The 17,136-nt window shown below is 37.4% G+C and overlaps 1 protein-coding gene across 6 annotated transcripts in view; it reads left to right on the forward strand.

Moving 5' to 3' along the window:
• Nucleotides 1-16,581, forward strand: part of PAG1 (phosphoprotein membrane anchor with glycosphingolipid microdomains 1) — a 120,150-nt gene extending 103,569 nt beyond the window's left edge. For all 6 annotated transcript variants that reach the window (XM_072411006.1, XM_072411002.1, XM_072411005.1 and 3 more), the window contains 6 exons: nt 1,064-1,269; nt 3,237-3,288; nt 4,681-4,777; nt 6,363-6,958; nt 8,234-8,293; nt 9,618-16,581. In XM_072411006.1, coding sequence (XP_072267107.1) covers nt 1,121-1,269; nt 3,237-3,288; nt 4,681-4,777; nt 6,363-6,958; nt 8,234-8,293; nt 9,618-9,971 — 1,308 coding nt within the window. In that variant the 5' untranslated portion in view covers nt 1,064-1,120 and the 3' untranslated portion in view covers nt 9,972-16,581. The remainder of the gene's footprint in view (nt 1-1,063; nt 1,270-3,236; nt 3,289-4,680; nt 4,778-6,362; nt 6,959-8,233; nt 8,294-9,617) is intronic.
• Nucleotides 16,582-17,136: the final 555 nt, after the last annotated feature.

A 17,136-nucleotide genomic window follows, 5' to 3' on the forward strand; every position in this document is an offset into this window, starting at 1 on the left:
CCCCCCCCCCCCCCCCCACAAATCTTCTCCATCCACTTTATTGCTGTAATGTCTCTGTTGGAGACCATTAATTTACTTACTTGGTGACCACATTGTCCCTAGCATCAGTATGGAGGGGGTTTCTTCCTATTGGTATTGCATATCTCAATAAAAAAAACTGTTCTAACTAACCCTTCCCTGTGCTGTATATTGTTGATGTTGCTGTATAAGTGCTCTACAAAGTCCATAGTCATGTCACTACCTGTCCCTCAAAGGGGCTCACAATCTAATGTCCATATCAAAATCCCAAAGCCATATGTCTTTAACATTGGGAAGAAGGTTACCTAACAGTATGTTTTGGGATTTGGTAGGAAACCCATACAAACTCCTTGCAGATTTTCTGAGATTCAAACCTTGGACCTAGCGCTGCAAAGGTAAAAATACATACATACATACATATATATATACTGTACCTAATAGTCCACAAAATTGCAACTAGAACAATATCAGAATTACTCACTATAACCACAATGACGATTGTGATGTGATGGTATACAGACTCCAAGTCTTTAAAACAGCAATGATTAATCCTTTTTTACGATTTTATTCTTTTTAATTATATACATCTATTACATGCAAAGATTCCTTATTTACTAGTTCCAGTAAGTAACAGGAAAGACCATGTTTTAATCTTTATTTTATACGTCATATGGGGTATGTATGTTAACTAAAAAAAAAAAAAAAATCCTTAAAACAAAGTTCTGTAATGGATGTGTTTGGGAATAGCAGTTGTTGGATCTGAAGCAGGGTTCCTAGATAACTGACATTTAAAGTCGGTGTACTACAGCTATGTCTGAATACTGAACTACAAGAAAAAAAAAGGTTTGAATTCAGAGAATCTTTTTAAAAATAGGGTTAATCAAAACCTTTATATTTCCATTTTAATTTAAACAACCTTTTAATTTATTTTGCATTTATTTTATAAGTTAAGTGTAAATCCAGTGCTATATTTTTCTTTAGATAAGTTGGGTTGCCATCTTTCCTGTGTACATGTTGTAATCTCTTCCTTATTTTTTGCAAACAGGAAATAAAATCCCTATATACAAATGAGGCCACTTGATAACTTACCCAGCCGCTGAGAATGCCGCCGCTGATACAGGAAGCTGTGGCTGTTGTCAACGGGGAGGTCAGCAGTGAAGACAACCTGTTATTCGTATGGGGTGGCCTAGCTCTTCTATCAAACTTTCTTTTCATCACTATCCTGATCTTCCTCTGCTCTAGCTGTGACAGGTGAGATCACATCACTTGCTTATGTATGGAGGACTAGACATGGATGTCACGCAAAGAATGTCTGACAGCAGCCCCAAACGCAAGCTGTGTATTAGAGCTGAAACAGAACAATTTTAGAATAGCTATGATCACTGTCAATGGAATTGCATTTATTGGGGCCAACCTATAGTATAATAATATAACAAAATTATGTAAAATTTGGGTGAAAGTTGTGGGAATGTTATGTAAAATCACTTATAAATGAGTCTTCTCCATTTTTAAAAAAACATTGCACAATCCATCTTCAGGGTAAAACAACATTTTTAATGGTTTACAGTGAGTTCTTCAATGATAAGAACGTGCCATGGTTCACACATTAATATCAACACATCTAATGTGATGATGCATAAAAAAGGCCTGGAAATTCAACGCATGACCTGAGGGAATGGCCAGCCTAATACTGGTTTACACTTCCATTATCTCATGTTTATTAAAGTTACCATTGTCGTTTTCATCCACTCTGTAGGTCAAGATGGATCAACTTTTTTCATGAATTTCTATTTAGTGGAGGTGAAATTTTCCTTCACTGGTTTATAAACATATTCATGAAATCTTTATAGAAAAATGTTTTCAACCCATTGATGTAATTTCTGGTTTCTTAGGACCCTTCTCTGCGTATTGCAGGCAGGTAAAGCAGACCTAAAGTCAAAAATACAAACTCACCAAAAGGTAGAGCTAATTGACAAAAGATACATGCAATGTCTTTTGTCAAAATAATAAACAAAGCCCTGGGTTCTGGTGATTTTTTGTTGTAGCGCTACACTGTTACGGCTCAGGTAGTGTACGGCTGTGTGTAATGGTGCCGTATGCAGAGCTAGCCACCAGGGACAATGTAACTTCTGCACAAGAGTAACATCATCAATGGCCACAGAGGATTGCTGTCTTCTCAGAAGTCCGCCTTGGAGCCGGTGGTGAAGATGACACCTTTGTAGAACATATCGATGACAAGTGCATAATTGCTGATTATGGCAAAAGCTCACCGTTCACCAACATGTTTATTTCTTCTTTAAAAAGCTTATCAGTGGTGCTGGCAGATTACTGAACATAGCTTCCAAATTATTACAGCATCCTACATCACACTGAACCCTTTCATTATCCCTTATCCTTGAAGCAAGCAATGGGCTGACTCCTGGTGGAGCTATGTAAATTTTATAATGCCTTAATGGGGAGGTGTTAATCAGGAGCAGAGGCCATTCCTAAGTAGAGTACATTTTCATGCAGACTGACCTGGGTAACGGCCATATTTTGATGCTAAGCCATTATGATTGATAGATGGCAATCCAGTAAATGAAATGGGTAGGTCAGGGCCTGTAATAATAAAAAAGTAATAAAATAAAGCTTGAGAGGAAGGAGTTAGATGTTGCTGGATGCCACGAAATAAGTCTGGCTCAATAGCTAAAGCATAGCTTTAAAAATGGCATCCCCTTTAGGTGAGGGTGCCACCTTCCTATCCTTACCATCAAACTATGAATAGCCCAGAGGAAACGCACATGAAAAGAACTGCTGTGGAAGCCTTAGCAATAATGACATAACTTGATATACAGAGAGGCTATCGGAAAATGCAGGCAACCATATCGGGAAATAACCAAAAATTCAAACTTGGCAAGAGCACTGGTGACACAAGGGTAAGCAAAGTTGTTTTGTCTTCCTGGTTATTATAAAAAAAGCAATGGTATTTACTGTATAAGTTCACCTGGAATACTAAAGAAATTAAGTTTCTGGAGGTTATGTTGAGGAACATTTATATTTTTGTATGTGTTACAAAAATTGAAATGATAACATTTATAAATGTAAAGGATGAACGTGAAACGATTCATTGTTTCTACCTGGTATTAGTATTGTGTCATAGTTTTGTCATAGTAATAGGGGCTAGTTAGACATTTGCATCATATTCTTGTAGCTGATTAATTTTTTTTTTGATTTTACAGAGGTAAAAAGGCAAAGCATCAGAATGGGGACCATGAAAACCTGATGAATGCAGTACGTTTACCAGATGTTTCCATTTATATGTCATATTCTGAATTTTGCCATTAGAACCAGTCATGTACATGGATAAAAAAAGAATCTTTCCTAGATATTTTCATTATTTGGAGGTCATCATGGAGGATCGGTGCACCCAAACTTGAATTTTTTTTTCTTAATAATCCAGGAACTTTGTTGGTGTCTGGCTTTTACAAGATGTTCCTATACTTCCTGTTAAAACCCAAGTGGATAGATATCATTTTGAGAAAAATAGCAAGAGCATTACACTGTTAAAGTTTTCAAGCCATATGCTGTTCGATTTTGGCACTTAACTGATAAAGCGGAACTGAAATAATAAAGTGGAACTAGGTTTAGGTAAATCTTGGCTACTAGTGGTCGGACCATTCCAATCATAGCTATTCCGAATGGTGACAGGTGTCATCATCTGGCAGCTGGATTAGTTGAGGCATCCTATATGTTAAATACAGTATGCCTGAACAATAGGTCAAAACACATTTGTTTTTTTTTGTTTTTTTCTTGGTTATTGATCAGTGTGCTGGTACAAAATCTTGTCTTTCCCCCACTATACTTGTTAATGACAGGTATAGTATGGTTTATCCAGTCCAGCTGTCATCACCCAAAGGCTTGATAGGCTGAGCAGTGCTGTAACTGTCAAACTCAGACTTTCTGAATCCAGTTAGATTTCTCTACTGTGATCTACGGCTCTACTGTGTTCAATTATTCCTCGACCACGCGAACATTTTATATTTGTGAAAGCAGCCGGCTGAAATATACAAATTTTAGTGATTAGGCATTGGAGACCTTCTATAAAATATACTTTGAAAAACCCTTTTATTAGGTTGTGCTACTCCAATATGAGTAACATTGATTGAAATGAAAAAAAGACCAAGACAAACATAAATAGACTTAGAAACTTTTTATTGTCAGAACTTTAAAACTGCATTAGACCAGAGAAAAACAAATGGCCCTTATAAAGCATTATCCAATTTTCTGAAACAACAAAAATATTACTTCATAATAACAAACCGCAATCAGATTCTCCCTGGATCAACAATCTACAATGTTATATCTTGTAAAGTTCTCTACCCGCGTTTAGCATGAACATAGCAGGCTGGGAACTTGGCCTGGTATTATAGTATATTCCCATAAAGGCCAACTGCCGTCTAGTGGATATTTATCAATGATAATTAGGAGTCATAGGCATGGGATACAAGTATCTTAGCTTGGGAATACTCATACTTAATGAAATTAAATACATTGAGTGCGTATTTTGTAATCATGTAATCTAAGAGGTTGCTGCTTTGTGCTGTATTACCATAGTGTTCAGTCACAATGATTTTACACCTATTGGTTATTCTATTGTAATTATTGTATGTATTTTGCCAACAGCCGTCTGACAAAGAGACACACAGCCATTCTGTGACAAGCCTGGGGACAGAGGCACCAGCCAGCAGTTACAGAAATGGAGCTGTCAGCACGGGGGACGGTATGTATAACTTAAGAATATATATATATATATATATATATATATATACATTTTTTGTGGTTACACTATCCAGGATTTTGGTGTATTAGATTTACAGACAAAGGCAGAATATTCAGAGCTTTAGGTACCAGGACAGCTTCCAACTCTGACCTGATCTGAGCTAATCCATTGTTTGTAATAGTGATTGCCCTGTGTAAACCTGTAATACTTACTGGATATTACTAAGCAACACAACTGTGTGTTCTGAAATAGCCATGTTGTAATAGCAGAATGGGAAATCAGCCATTTTGTTTAGCTGATCCAGCATAGTGCATCATTGGATAAGTTCAAAAAGGTTTTTTTAACTTTCTATTTTCCAGCTTTTATAATTTTTACTTACTGAGTCCAATTACTACAGTAAACATCTAACCTATGTGATGCAACAACCCAAATCTCTAAAGTACAGAAAGGCCAGCTAAGATGAATATCCATCAATTTCAGACCATCTGCATTGCATGGGCCTGTTGTGCTAATCTGCTTCTTCTATATCCTGCTAGCCAGCTGTTGTCACTGCAGCCGCCGCTGATACTTAACACATTGTCCCATGTGGTCGCATTTAGAAGCTTTTTACACTTCTTGCGTGTTGGTTCACTCTGGATTGATGTATTGTTTTAGGAGCAATACAGTATATAACACTTAAAAAAAAAATATGTGGGTTTCAAACCTTTGATAAATGAATATTCTGTATGATTATATAATGAAATATTATGTGTGTCCTTTCAAGAAAAGGTCTTACATAGCAAAGAAAAAAATGCAGTTCATACTACTATTACAAAAATGATAAAAGCTGACATTTATTGGTCCCATTTGCTGGAAATGTGCCATCAACTTTAACTCCATACAATTTATATTTTAATGACCAACAATTATCACTCTGTAAACCATTCATTGTCCACCTAATTGGCTAGCACACATTTTATAATAAAGCCATTGAAAGACTTCTTATTTATTGCCCACCCCTATATTTCCTTCATCACAACTGACTAAGCACTTCTCATTATGCTCAGAAATTGATAACATCGTTACTTAACAAATCCATTCATTTATCACACAGGCCCATTTTCATGACCATATTTTTACGAACATATCCATGTAACAATGTGTAAATATGTCACGGACTAGCAGGGGTTTAACCAAGATTAAAGACAAAGTGACACATCAGAACATGGCAGGGCAGGAATACTTTTTTCCAGGTCATGATATAGTTCCTATCATAAAAATTCAGATTAATGTTCCAATTAATGTATATAGAGCAGCTTTGATATGGTCAGAGTTGGTCAGTGTTCTGATAAACTCTACTTGTAATGCCAAGCTTCCAAGGCAATTTCCGTACATGAGTGGATCCTGTACAGCCATGGAAGACCAAGTAAATCTTGAGTTCATCTTTAACTTTCAGCAATGTCCTGGATAGCAAATAAAAGTTGTCAGAAGATAATTGGCAACCTAACAATGGGCACTTTCCTGATTTCACTATTGTAAAATGTCTAATTATATTCTGCTTATTGCTTTATAGGTTTAACCCACCTATATTTTTTTTTTCTTCCAGTCTCTGAGGACAGTGCAGCTACCTGTGTTCCGACTTATGAAGACGTTCAGAGCTCTCTTCCTGACCTGTGTGACACTCAGGAATTTACAGGGAAATCTATAAGATGTCCTCAAACCAGAGAGCTTCCACAGATCCCTCCTGACAACAGGGAATCTGTCCTATCCTCAGGAAGCCTAGAAAATGACGCCCCTCTTTATAATGAAGGGCCATATGAAGTTCTGAAGGACAGCTCATCCCATGACAACATCATAGAAGACTGTCTTTATGAGACTGTGAAAGAATTGAAGGATATTAGTTCTTCGGCCAGTTCTGAAGACCGAAATCTCACCATGAATGCAGCTCAGCTGAGTCCGGTAATCCCGGAGAGTAAAATGCAGCCTGCAGTGGAATACGCCTCAGTGGACCATAATAGAAAGAGCAGACAGAGCATCAATACCCAGAGCGCAGCTAGCACACCAACATCTCAAGATGATGATGTTCCCCCACCACTGCCTAAGAAACTATTGGACGAGAATGAAAATGTACAAGGCAAAGAACTGGAGGAAGAGAAACTGGACCAAGAAGGGAACTTGGAGGGAGCCAGCCAGGATGACAAGGCAAGTATTTACAGATTGGTTCTGTTTATCCAGTATCACATCTGGAATCCAGGCAATCTCATGCAGTTCATTGCACACCATAGATCAGTCTAGAAGAAGTGCAAAGAACCAGTCAGTTGTGCAGACCCTGGGACTTTGTGTAAGATGTGAATAATTTGCTGTTAGCTTTGACATTTTACAAACCAATAAAGTTATGCTTTTCAGTCTAAAATGTCCCTTTGTTTTCTGGAAAGTAATAAGATATTAGGAATAATAATATATTTTTTTAATGTTGATACCAATTTAATATAATCCTAGTCAATTAAAGTTTTGTAGACATTTCTTAAAGTACCAGTCTGATGCAGTCGGCATCCTTTCTAAACAACTTCTTGAAGAAAATCATTTTTAGGATTTTTTTTTATTTAAGGGTCACCTCGATGGTATGTCCTCCCGTACAAGAAGTCCCATTACATTTTTTGTAATAGGAAATGGCATATCAACCAGTTAAATGAAGATATGGTCACATCTATGGTCAGTGGATAGCTACCCCCCATTTTGACGATCTACCACTGTTCTTCACTGCCTCTTCTCTTCTACTCCCCGAAAGGAAACAGCAGAGTGTTACTTAATAACTTGATTTGGATTGGCATGTCAGCAATACTGGTGTTACAGATCAGGGGCACCTGAAAATATTCCAGACCACGGGTATTAATGAAGAGCATAGCAGTTTTGGCCCCATTCAGCTGGGGAAAAGGGGGTGTGGTGGTACCCTTTGTATGTTTGCACAATTTCATGTCCATCCTTGTGTAAGTGTGCAAATTTATGATCCAGTCACAGGTGAGTTGTCATCATCAGGATTGTAACAAATAATCTCTGAACACTATAGGCTCTAGTTATAAAACAGGGAATCTGATATCCCTTCAAACATTCCATACGTGGTTATCTTCCAGGTCCATGTGTTTTAATAACAGTAATTGATTCCCATGAGAGAAGGTTTAAAGGAATGTCAGATAGCCTGTTTTATAAATAGAGCCCCAAGGTTACACCATTATACGCCATGTTATTATGAATTCCCATTAGTTCTTAGTTCCCTGATCTTTTGATACCGTGTATGTATGAAGGCTTCCTATGTTCTTTGCCAGCTTCATTTACATAATCACTCCCCATTAGCGGGTAAAAGTCAGGTCTTTGTTCCGGAGACCATGGACAATAACCCAAGAGGATTCCAGTTAGATTAAATAGTGCTCTCTTCACGGTATAGACACATGTATTGATCCTTCTTTTCTTTTCTTTTAGAGACAAAGTTGCGTATCCTACAAATCTCGAGAAGAAGACCCATGCCTGACAGAAGATGACGTATGTATTAACATATTAATCCCCTCAGCAGCCCTGGGGAATTCTGTTCTTTGAATTAAGCCATCTTACCTGGCTGCAAGCAGTCTTCATACAGTCACAGCTGTGTAATACAGTAGATCTATGACATGTTTGATCACCGGAGTTGTCAAGTGCACGTCTTTTAGCTGTATCGGTTTCATACAATAGACAGATAAATCATAGAATGGCTGTTATTGTTTCAACAGAGAATTTCATGACTAAAATATACAAGTTCCAAAATATTTGTAACTTCTGTAGGTATGCTTACATCACATGCCTCAAGTAGTTTTGTAGACTGCTGTTGTTACCAATATATAAAACTAATATTGGAAAACGTAATTTTATTTTGGGGTTTTTAGTAGATTTTTCAAGAATAAAGTGGAAGCCTTCCCACATAGTGATTGTCTGGGGTCTCTGCTAGGAATTTCTGTAGATTGTACCAGCACTGTAATTCTGGTCTAAGACTAACACTGGTTAGAGAGCTGCTTATGTTTCATCATTGTCCCCTTTGAAAATGTCAGTGTAGACTGACGCCTGCTAGTCAGAAAACCACAAGAAACGATATTCTGTATGCATATGAAGTTATGTTTCTTATACAAATATAGTTTGTCTCTAACGGCTGGACATTTGTCATGATATAAAGTGACCCCGCAAGCATATATTTTTAGTAAAATTTCAGCTTGGTAAAAAAAAAAATAACAATCTGTAAATGGACTTGGAGGATGATGGGCTATATCTATATCTTGGTAACCCCAGGACGAGTGATGCCGCTACAGGTGTAACAGGCCTAGAGGCAAATTCAGACCTTGTTCCTATCTTACTATGTACCCAGCCATCTACCCCTGTCCCCACTCCTCTAGGTTATACTTGCTAAAACCACATCATTGAGTGTTATTCTCTACTTTGTGGTAAAGAATAACACTAGGCAAGCCTCATGCCCCACAGTTTTGCATCTGGTGCTTGAGCAGTTATTTACTAAATCCATGGACAGATATGGGAGATATACATACATACATATATATATATATATATATATACATACACAAACACGCATATAGTTGTTAAAGTTGCAATAAAATAAGTTCCAAAAAATACAGGAACCTAAAGTATGGTCCCTCTAGCAAAGTGAACCCGTTACTTTGCCTAGTGTGGTCATAGTACTTGTTTACTTTAAAAACATATCTCTTGACTCTTGAACTAATAGTAATGCTTAGCAATATGATATTATAACTGAGATGCAAGCTTTATATGCTGTATTCTTTACTTTTGTCATATTGGAACCATTCCTTGTTTGTTTCTCTTTTAGATTTCTGCAATGTACTCAAGAGTTTCCAGGAGTGGACAATCGCGAAGGCATCAAGAAGATATCTCTCATTATTCCTATATCCAGGATGTTCAGATATCACCCACTGCTTGCAATGGGACATATGCTGCAGTCAGAGACATTGACAAAAGCCCAAATCTCATTGGCTTGCCACTCCCAGGGGACATCATGAATGGTGGACTTGATCCAGAGTATGAAGCCATCACAACGATATGTCGAGAAGAGGACAGGACTACTACATTCTGTAATGCTGGCCAGGGGGTTCCCCCACATGCTGAAAGTGACTATGAAAGTATTGGTGATCTCCAACAAAATGGAGAATTCACTAGACTTTAGAAGGTATGGTGGCAAGCATTTATATCTGACATAGCACAATCCTTTTCCGGGTCTTTTACTTACCCTAATTAGTAATGGATTGAAGAGAAAGCACATCTTTACTCAGACAAAGGACTGTCTCCCTGTTGCATGAAAGCCATGGGATTGGTTCCAGATACCTTATAATTTTATTTTTTATGTGCCATTTATTTTTTTATATGTAGCTGGTATATTGCCAAAAAAACATCACCCTGAACTGGATGAGCTTTTAGGTACTTACAATACTGACTAAAGGTACAATTTTAAGAATTGCCTGTATATATACAATGTATTTTAATATACAGATATGGGATCTGTAGTACAATTCAAATCTGTGGTTTCCAGACAATGGATCTTTCCTACACTGAACCTGTCATGGTCAAATTGCTCCATTCTGAACTTTTAGTAGCTTCTCCCAAAACAATTATGCAAACCAGGAAAGTCGAAACTGCCTGATCTGTATACTTGTTCCAAATCCTTTACTCGGATTGTTAAAGACAAAGAGTCATAAACTAGCACAAGTATGCTTGTGCCCAGCACAAGGGACTTCGCACTCATTGATATTTAAATAATTCTTATATATAGGAGCTAACCAAGTTATTAAAAGTTTTGTTACAGGTTATGGGTCTTCAAAAAATGTTTTTATTGGGATCTAAAACCTAGCCTGTTTAATAGAGACCTTCTGCTATATAGGACAAATTTAGATGAGCACTATATGTTTGATTGACAAATTGCTTTTTTACATTAACACAAGACGGTTAGAATGTTTGCTTTCTGTCATGAGAGAAACATGAAAACTTCAGCAGCTGACCTTTCCTCCTGAAGATGCCCTGCTGTCACACTGACCCCCTTATATTTGCAATCCAACTAATGTGACTTACAAGTTTGTTACTAATGTTTCTTGAATGTATTTCCAAATTTCATCCACATCTAGCCAGGTCACTAGAATTTCCTGAAAGAAAAAGGCAAGGAGGAGACAAAAAACGGCACCACATTTTTTATCTCTTAGTATAGGTGTACATTATATGAGCGGATTTGGTGTAAAATATACCATAGATAAGCAGTGGAGTGGGCACACTGTGGCTTGCATTACCCCTTCTGGCATGGCTGTGGCGCAGAGGACCTGTGATCGAATTCTGTGTCTTTTTACACATCATTGACCACATATCATTCATGCAGCTGCAAGTATAATGCTTAGAAATTATTGTCACTAAATGCAGTTTGAACATGCTTATCCAAATAACAGGAGGATGGTAGAGCAATAGAACAGAATACAGGTAGTCCCCGGGTTACCTACATGAAAGGGACTGTAGGTTTGTTCTTAAGTTGAATTTGTATGTAGGTCGAAACAGGTACATTATTTTATTAAATGCCATTAGGACAGATGTTTGTGTTAACATATTAGGCAGTGTGGTGTCAGTTACTGTATAAAATCCTCACTATGAGTTAATCACAAAGCAAAAAAAAAAAAAACTTAACATTCATTAACTTCTGGAGCAAGCTGTGCTTTGATATGCAAAAAAGAAATGGCTGCAGAGTTTGTCTTGGTCATTAAAGAATTACAAGATATACAGATCAGATCAGCTCAGCTCTTAAGATCACCGACAACCTCAACTGTTTTTAGCAAAAAAATTCTTCTGCAAGACATGCAAACAGACGCCCTACCCCCCCCCCCCCCCCCCCCCCCCCCCCCCATCCCGCCTCTGACCTGCACACAAGCAAGCGGGGAATCCCGTTTGTATCTAGGAGTTGTCCGTATGTCGAAAAAGACTCTGAAAAGTGTTGTCACCCATCCCGTGTAATGCAGCCTTCATGAACATTTAATTGAATCTCAACAGTATCATATGAAAGCCCTTTACTTTTAACCTAGTTCTGCCTAGAATGGTTTGGTGAACAGCCTGCACAATCCTATTGGAGGCCAATGGCTTGTTTTTGTCTAATAGAGTTTCATTGAGTTTAGATGTATCACATTAAATGACACAGCAACCGTCTGAGAACAAAATTCTAGGAAGACTCCACTAGCAGGCTTAAATGATGCTGCTTTTCTCTTTCAATACATTCATGAATTTGATTTAGTGCTGCAATGGCTTCATGAATGCCACCTTGGTGAGGTGCTTTTCATTCAGCCTTACACGATGGGCAGAAAAAGTGAGTAACAAAGGACCATCAGCAGTTCCGCACTGCCTTTTGCTCATAACTTGTGCTAGTGTAAGACACATTTTGGTAATCAAATCGGCAAGCCTCCATGTCTCAGTCTTGGTGTAAATCTTTGTTTGAGGCAGGATAAGATATCTTTGATGCCTTCACTGATTGTTGCTGTCAGTTCATATTAGGCATGTTACATGTAGTGAACTCATTCAGTTTAGTGCATGTGGAATGTGAGATGCCTCATGCCTCCCCCTAACTTAGGCCAGTGTACAATCAAGATGTAGTAAGGTCATCTACTTTCCCCAGGATTAAAGGGATCATTCCTGCTGTATGTAGTAAGGGATTAAATGAAACTGGTCTGCATTTTAACCTGTTTGTAGACACACCTGAACTGGAAACACATTTGAACAGGTGTCATGCATTTGTTTGTGCTTCTGTTGATTTTAGCAAAATGTCTAGATGTCAATCTAGCCTTAATAATTCATGATCATCAGCAGCTCAACATTTGGTTCTGCCTTCATCTCCTCATGGCGCTGTGTGTATATTACTAACTCTTATTGCTGAGTCTAATAACTTTATTATTTTTGTTAGTGAATGCATACATACATTTGTGTGTTTCAAGTGATTGTGGCATTTATTTATAGACACATTATGGAACATCAACACTTAAGCATCAGTTTGTAAACCTTTATTGAATATAGGGAATAGCACATGAATACTTATACCTGTCTCTCTGAATACCAGTTTCCCATACCTGTATATATATTTAAATGTAACTGAACCTTTTAATTTACAGAAAAGTATTTTGGTCCTGTCACTGTTTAATTGGGTTGACCTTTCTTGTTTTATACAGTTGATTTACATTTTTTTTGTAAATCTGTTTATTATAGCTGTTTAAGACTTTCTGTAATATTTGTCCACAGACAACACATCAATAGGCAAACAGGTCGTCCAATCAGAGGTGTGAATTTCAGCTTTATTTATTCTTAAGGAAAACACTGTCACAAAAGATATACTGTCACTCAATATAACGGTGTCTGGATTAGGTTGCAGCCTATTCAGTTTTAATATTTTGAGGGGCAGAATTAACATGAAGGAGCTTGTTCTTGACAGTGTCATGAGGACACAAATGTATTTCCTCCGCTGTCTGGTCAGGATGGGTATATCTTACAGCTGGATGGACAGAGCTACGCATTTTTTTACAGGTAAAACTGCTACTATATATGTATCCTAATTGTGTATTTTTGTTTCTTGGAGTTCAGATTTAAACAATATTAAGGTTCTATGATTGTTCCAGAAGCCACGAGTACAAGGCTTGCCCTAGGAGCCAGTAAAAATTGTAGTTAAATGGTCCATTAATAGGTTACATATAAGGTTTGGCAGAGTTGCAGCCATTTAAAAAGAAAATAGTACTGGATAAAATCCCAGAATTTATGAGATATCAGTATTTTTTGTAGTATTAAAAACCTTCATACATAGACCATGGACCAAAAGGTGCCCATAGTCATTGGATGCCAACCTTTATTTATGACCCATAGAGGAGAACACAGGTTCCGTAGGCCAGTAACATTGTACCTGCATGTCCAGCCAGGTAAATGGTTAGATATATTACTCTTCCTACAAACTTTACTGTTTATGGTATAAAATTGCAGTATTCACATGTTAGTGTTCATGTAGGATTTCCAAAATGTGCAGTTAGCCTGATTCGCTATGCCATAACTAATTTAGTTAAAGTGTCTGGTGGATATTCCTGCACATTTTGATTTCCCCTTTTGCAGTGTAGGAATGGTTATTCAAGTTGCCACCAACAGTGGAAGACTTCCCTTCTGGAAAGGATTCATTGCAGCAAAGTGTAAGGACATGTTGGGTCAGCATATAGTATGGGAACACGCATGCATTACCCGACCTTGGTCGTGGCATCAGATAGTATGCCAAGTGCAGTGGACACAAGGGTCCTGATTTACTAAATCTCTCCAAGGCTGGAGAGAATACACTTTCTTCAGTGAAGCTGGGTAATCTAAAAAACCTACAATGGATTTCTTAAAATCATTTGATATTTGCTAGCAAATATTTTGAATCCTGGACTAGTTCCATTTCAGGTTTGCTGGATCACCCAGCTTCACTGATCAAAGTGTATTCTCCCAAGCCTTAGAGAACTTTATTAAATCAGGGCCAAGGTGTTAGCCTTACAAATCTACACATTTGTGCGATCCTCAGACATCTCCCAGCTCCGCAGACATACCACGAATAACTGGGTTTTATGCCTAGACAGTAAAGCCTGTAAAGGAGCTGCTGGTGGAGGAGTACATGTTAATAGGGGCAATGGCAGGATATAGCAGAATAAAAAGACTGATAAGGGCTTCAGTCCAGAATTTGCACCAAGATCCCTACATCTACAGTTACTCCTGATTTGATCATTCCTAGTATACAGAAGTCCACAGTTTTCACATTTTGAACCTCAACAGACTCGCATATTTACATTGAGAGAAGGAAACTCTAAAGCACAAGCACTAGAAGCACAGCTGTCATAAATAATGAGTAAAAAGGGCTGTCCCATGTATATAATTATTTAAACTTACCTCATGCACATGTAAATATATAGAGTATAGCTTTAAGACTGCAGATTTATTGTAAAGTGATTGTCTCTATGACGACTACAAAAGGCATTAGGTACTTTTTAAGTCCCTTGAATTTGAATCTAGGGCATAACTTACTTTTTTCCTATTCTCTCAACCTTGTAAATGCTGCTTACCCACTGTTTGAGTAGGGGCAGATGAGCAGCAGAGCCTCCCCTCCTAAATCTGCTGATGTCCAGCCTACTACTGACAATGGGACAGCGGATGCTGTACTAAATACTCATTTTGTTTTGTATTATTTTATCCTGACTGATGATAGGAATCCTTGACCAAGACAACCACTAAGTCTCCATACCACCTAACCAGATTCAAGGGGAGCACAGAATGTTTTTACAATACACATCTGTTAATCGTTTTCATCCCCTTTAAAACCCTTTTCCCACAGGGAGGTGCCATAACAAAATGTGTATATATTACACTGAAAAACCCAAGACTGGCACTGGCTGCTTTGGGCAAAATAAAAACTCTATGTTGTGTTTTTTTTTTGTTATTTCAATTTGTTCAGTACATATATGCATATATTCATAGATGAAAGCTCTCTTGCCTTTATCAATGCAAAGAGATATACACACTGGCATTTGTTTGCATTGTAATTAAATACAAAACTGAATGGTATTATTACTGCATCTATCTAAAAACTGTATTCTTTTTCTCTTTTATAAACTATTGTTTTTGTGCTTTGCCATATGTCTAGGCAGAAGTGAATGTGTGTTGACATGCACTCCTAAACATTTTGGGCCTGTGTCAGTGGACTTTGCTTGATGGCATCAGTTTGATATGTTTCAAAATTTTATGACAGGTGTATTTTGCCTCCAGGAGCTCTCTTCCTGACCTTTATTTGACCTGCATCAAGTGAGATTTGCATTCCTTTAGATTTGTATTGGAATGCAAAGCCCATTTCAGGCAAACTAAAGCATTGCCACTGGCTTTTAGACTGTGTCTGGAGTCCTTCATCATTTGATATGCATTTCTTATGCCCATTAAACGTGCCAAAAGGTGTGACTATTGTAAAAACAATATCTTGCATTAAGAATCGCAATATCAATGCAGCTTATGATGCTTTTTTCTTATGCATTTAACTAATTTATCAACCCCAGTGTGTACATTTTCTACAGTTGGTACGTGATCATAAATATAATATTGCAATCTGAAACTCTACCCAAAATGATACTTTACTACTTATGTAAACATATTCAAATCTGAAACTTCAGTGGGAAAATCTGTCTTTATGTAGTTTTTCTGGAGATTTGCTCCTACAACCCACTTCCATACGAGGAAGCATGCGTACACCAATCACCAAGGAAATCATCAATCACCTGAGAAACCTTACAACATTGAATCCTCACAACTCTGTATTTTAATAGGAATTCATACACAATGTACTAAGCATTCTGTACATAATACTAATATTTCTAGTGGTAAAATATTTAATCAAGATACAAAAACTGGTTTTGCTTGAATGGATTTCAGTACAGTAATCTATACATTGGCTCTTTAACCTGTAGGGATATTGAAAATCCCTGACGTTTTCCTTAGAAAACAAATTGCTGTAAATACATCATCAAAAGATATACCATATTCAGTGTATGTTTGGGGATCTAAATGTGTTCTAAATCATGAAAAGGGCTGCAAGACTGTCAGAGTACCTAATCAAATATGCTGACTTTCAACTGTATCCATGCTGTATTCTGCAGGAGTGATACTACTCATATCATGTTTATATACTGTCCTGGTCTGACTGTACTGGACATATATTGGTTTTATTGTCCCGTACTTTGCTTGCACATTAAATAAAATCTGGAGCTAAACTTCTTTGTCCTATTGTCATGATGTGTATCATTTTAAATCATTGACATTTTTTGTGAGATCAACCCCACACTCATGATCATTTGGCCAACCCCATACTTGTCCGATGTCAATGATTTATGCCTGGTCAAATGTCTCTTAGACTATCCCAGGTTGTGGTGCTTTTCTGTGCAAGTTTCACCTTGCATATTATTAGGTCATTTGGCAATCTCCCTGACCAATAATGGTGTGTAGGGATGGGTTTTTTTATACCAGGAACATGAGACTTTTAAAAAATTTATTCCAAAGCATTGTGGAAGTGGAGTATAGAGATGCCTACTTCATCACAATAGTAAAAGTTTATCAACACAGGAACAACCTCAGACCCAACAAAACTTAAAAAAAGAATGTTTCTGTTATATGCAGAATTTATAGTAGCAGCATATTTCCTGTGACCTGTTGGTCTCTAGATATTAAGCAAAGTATTACAATCAAATATTATATGGTGCACTGGAGATTAAGCATAAAGAATAATAAACTCTGAAAAGCTCTTGCCTTAACAGAAAGTAAAGATTGCT

This window comes from Pyxicephalus adspersus, chromosome 5, assembly GCF_032062135.1.
Source record: "Pyxicephalus adspersus chromosome 5, UCB_Pads_2.0, whole genome shotgun sequence".
In the NCBI taxonomy this organism is placed as follows: domain Eukaryota; kingdom Metazoa; phylum Chordata; class Amphibia; order Anura; family Pyxicephalidae; genus Pyxicephalus; species Pyxicephalus adspersus.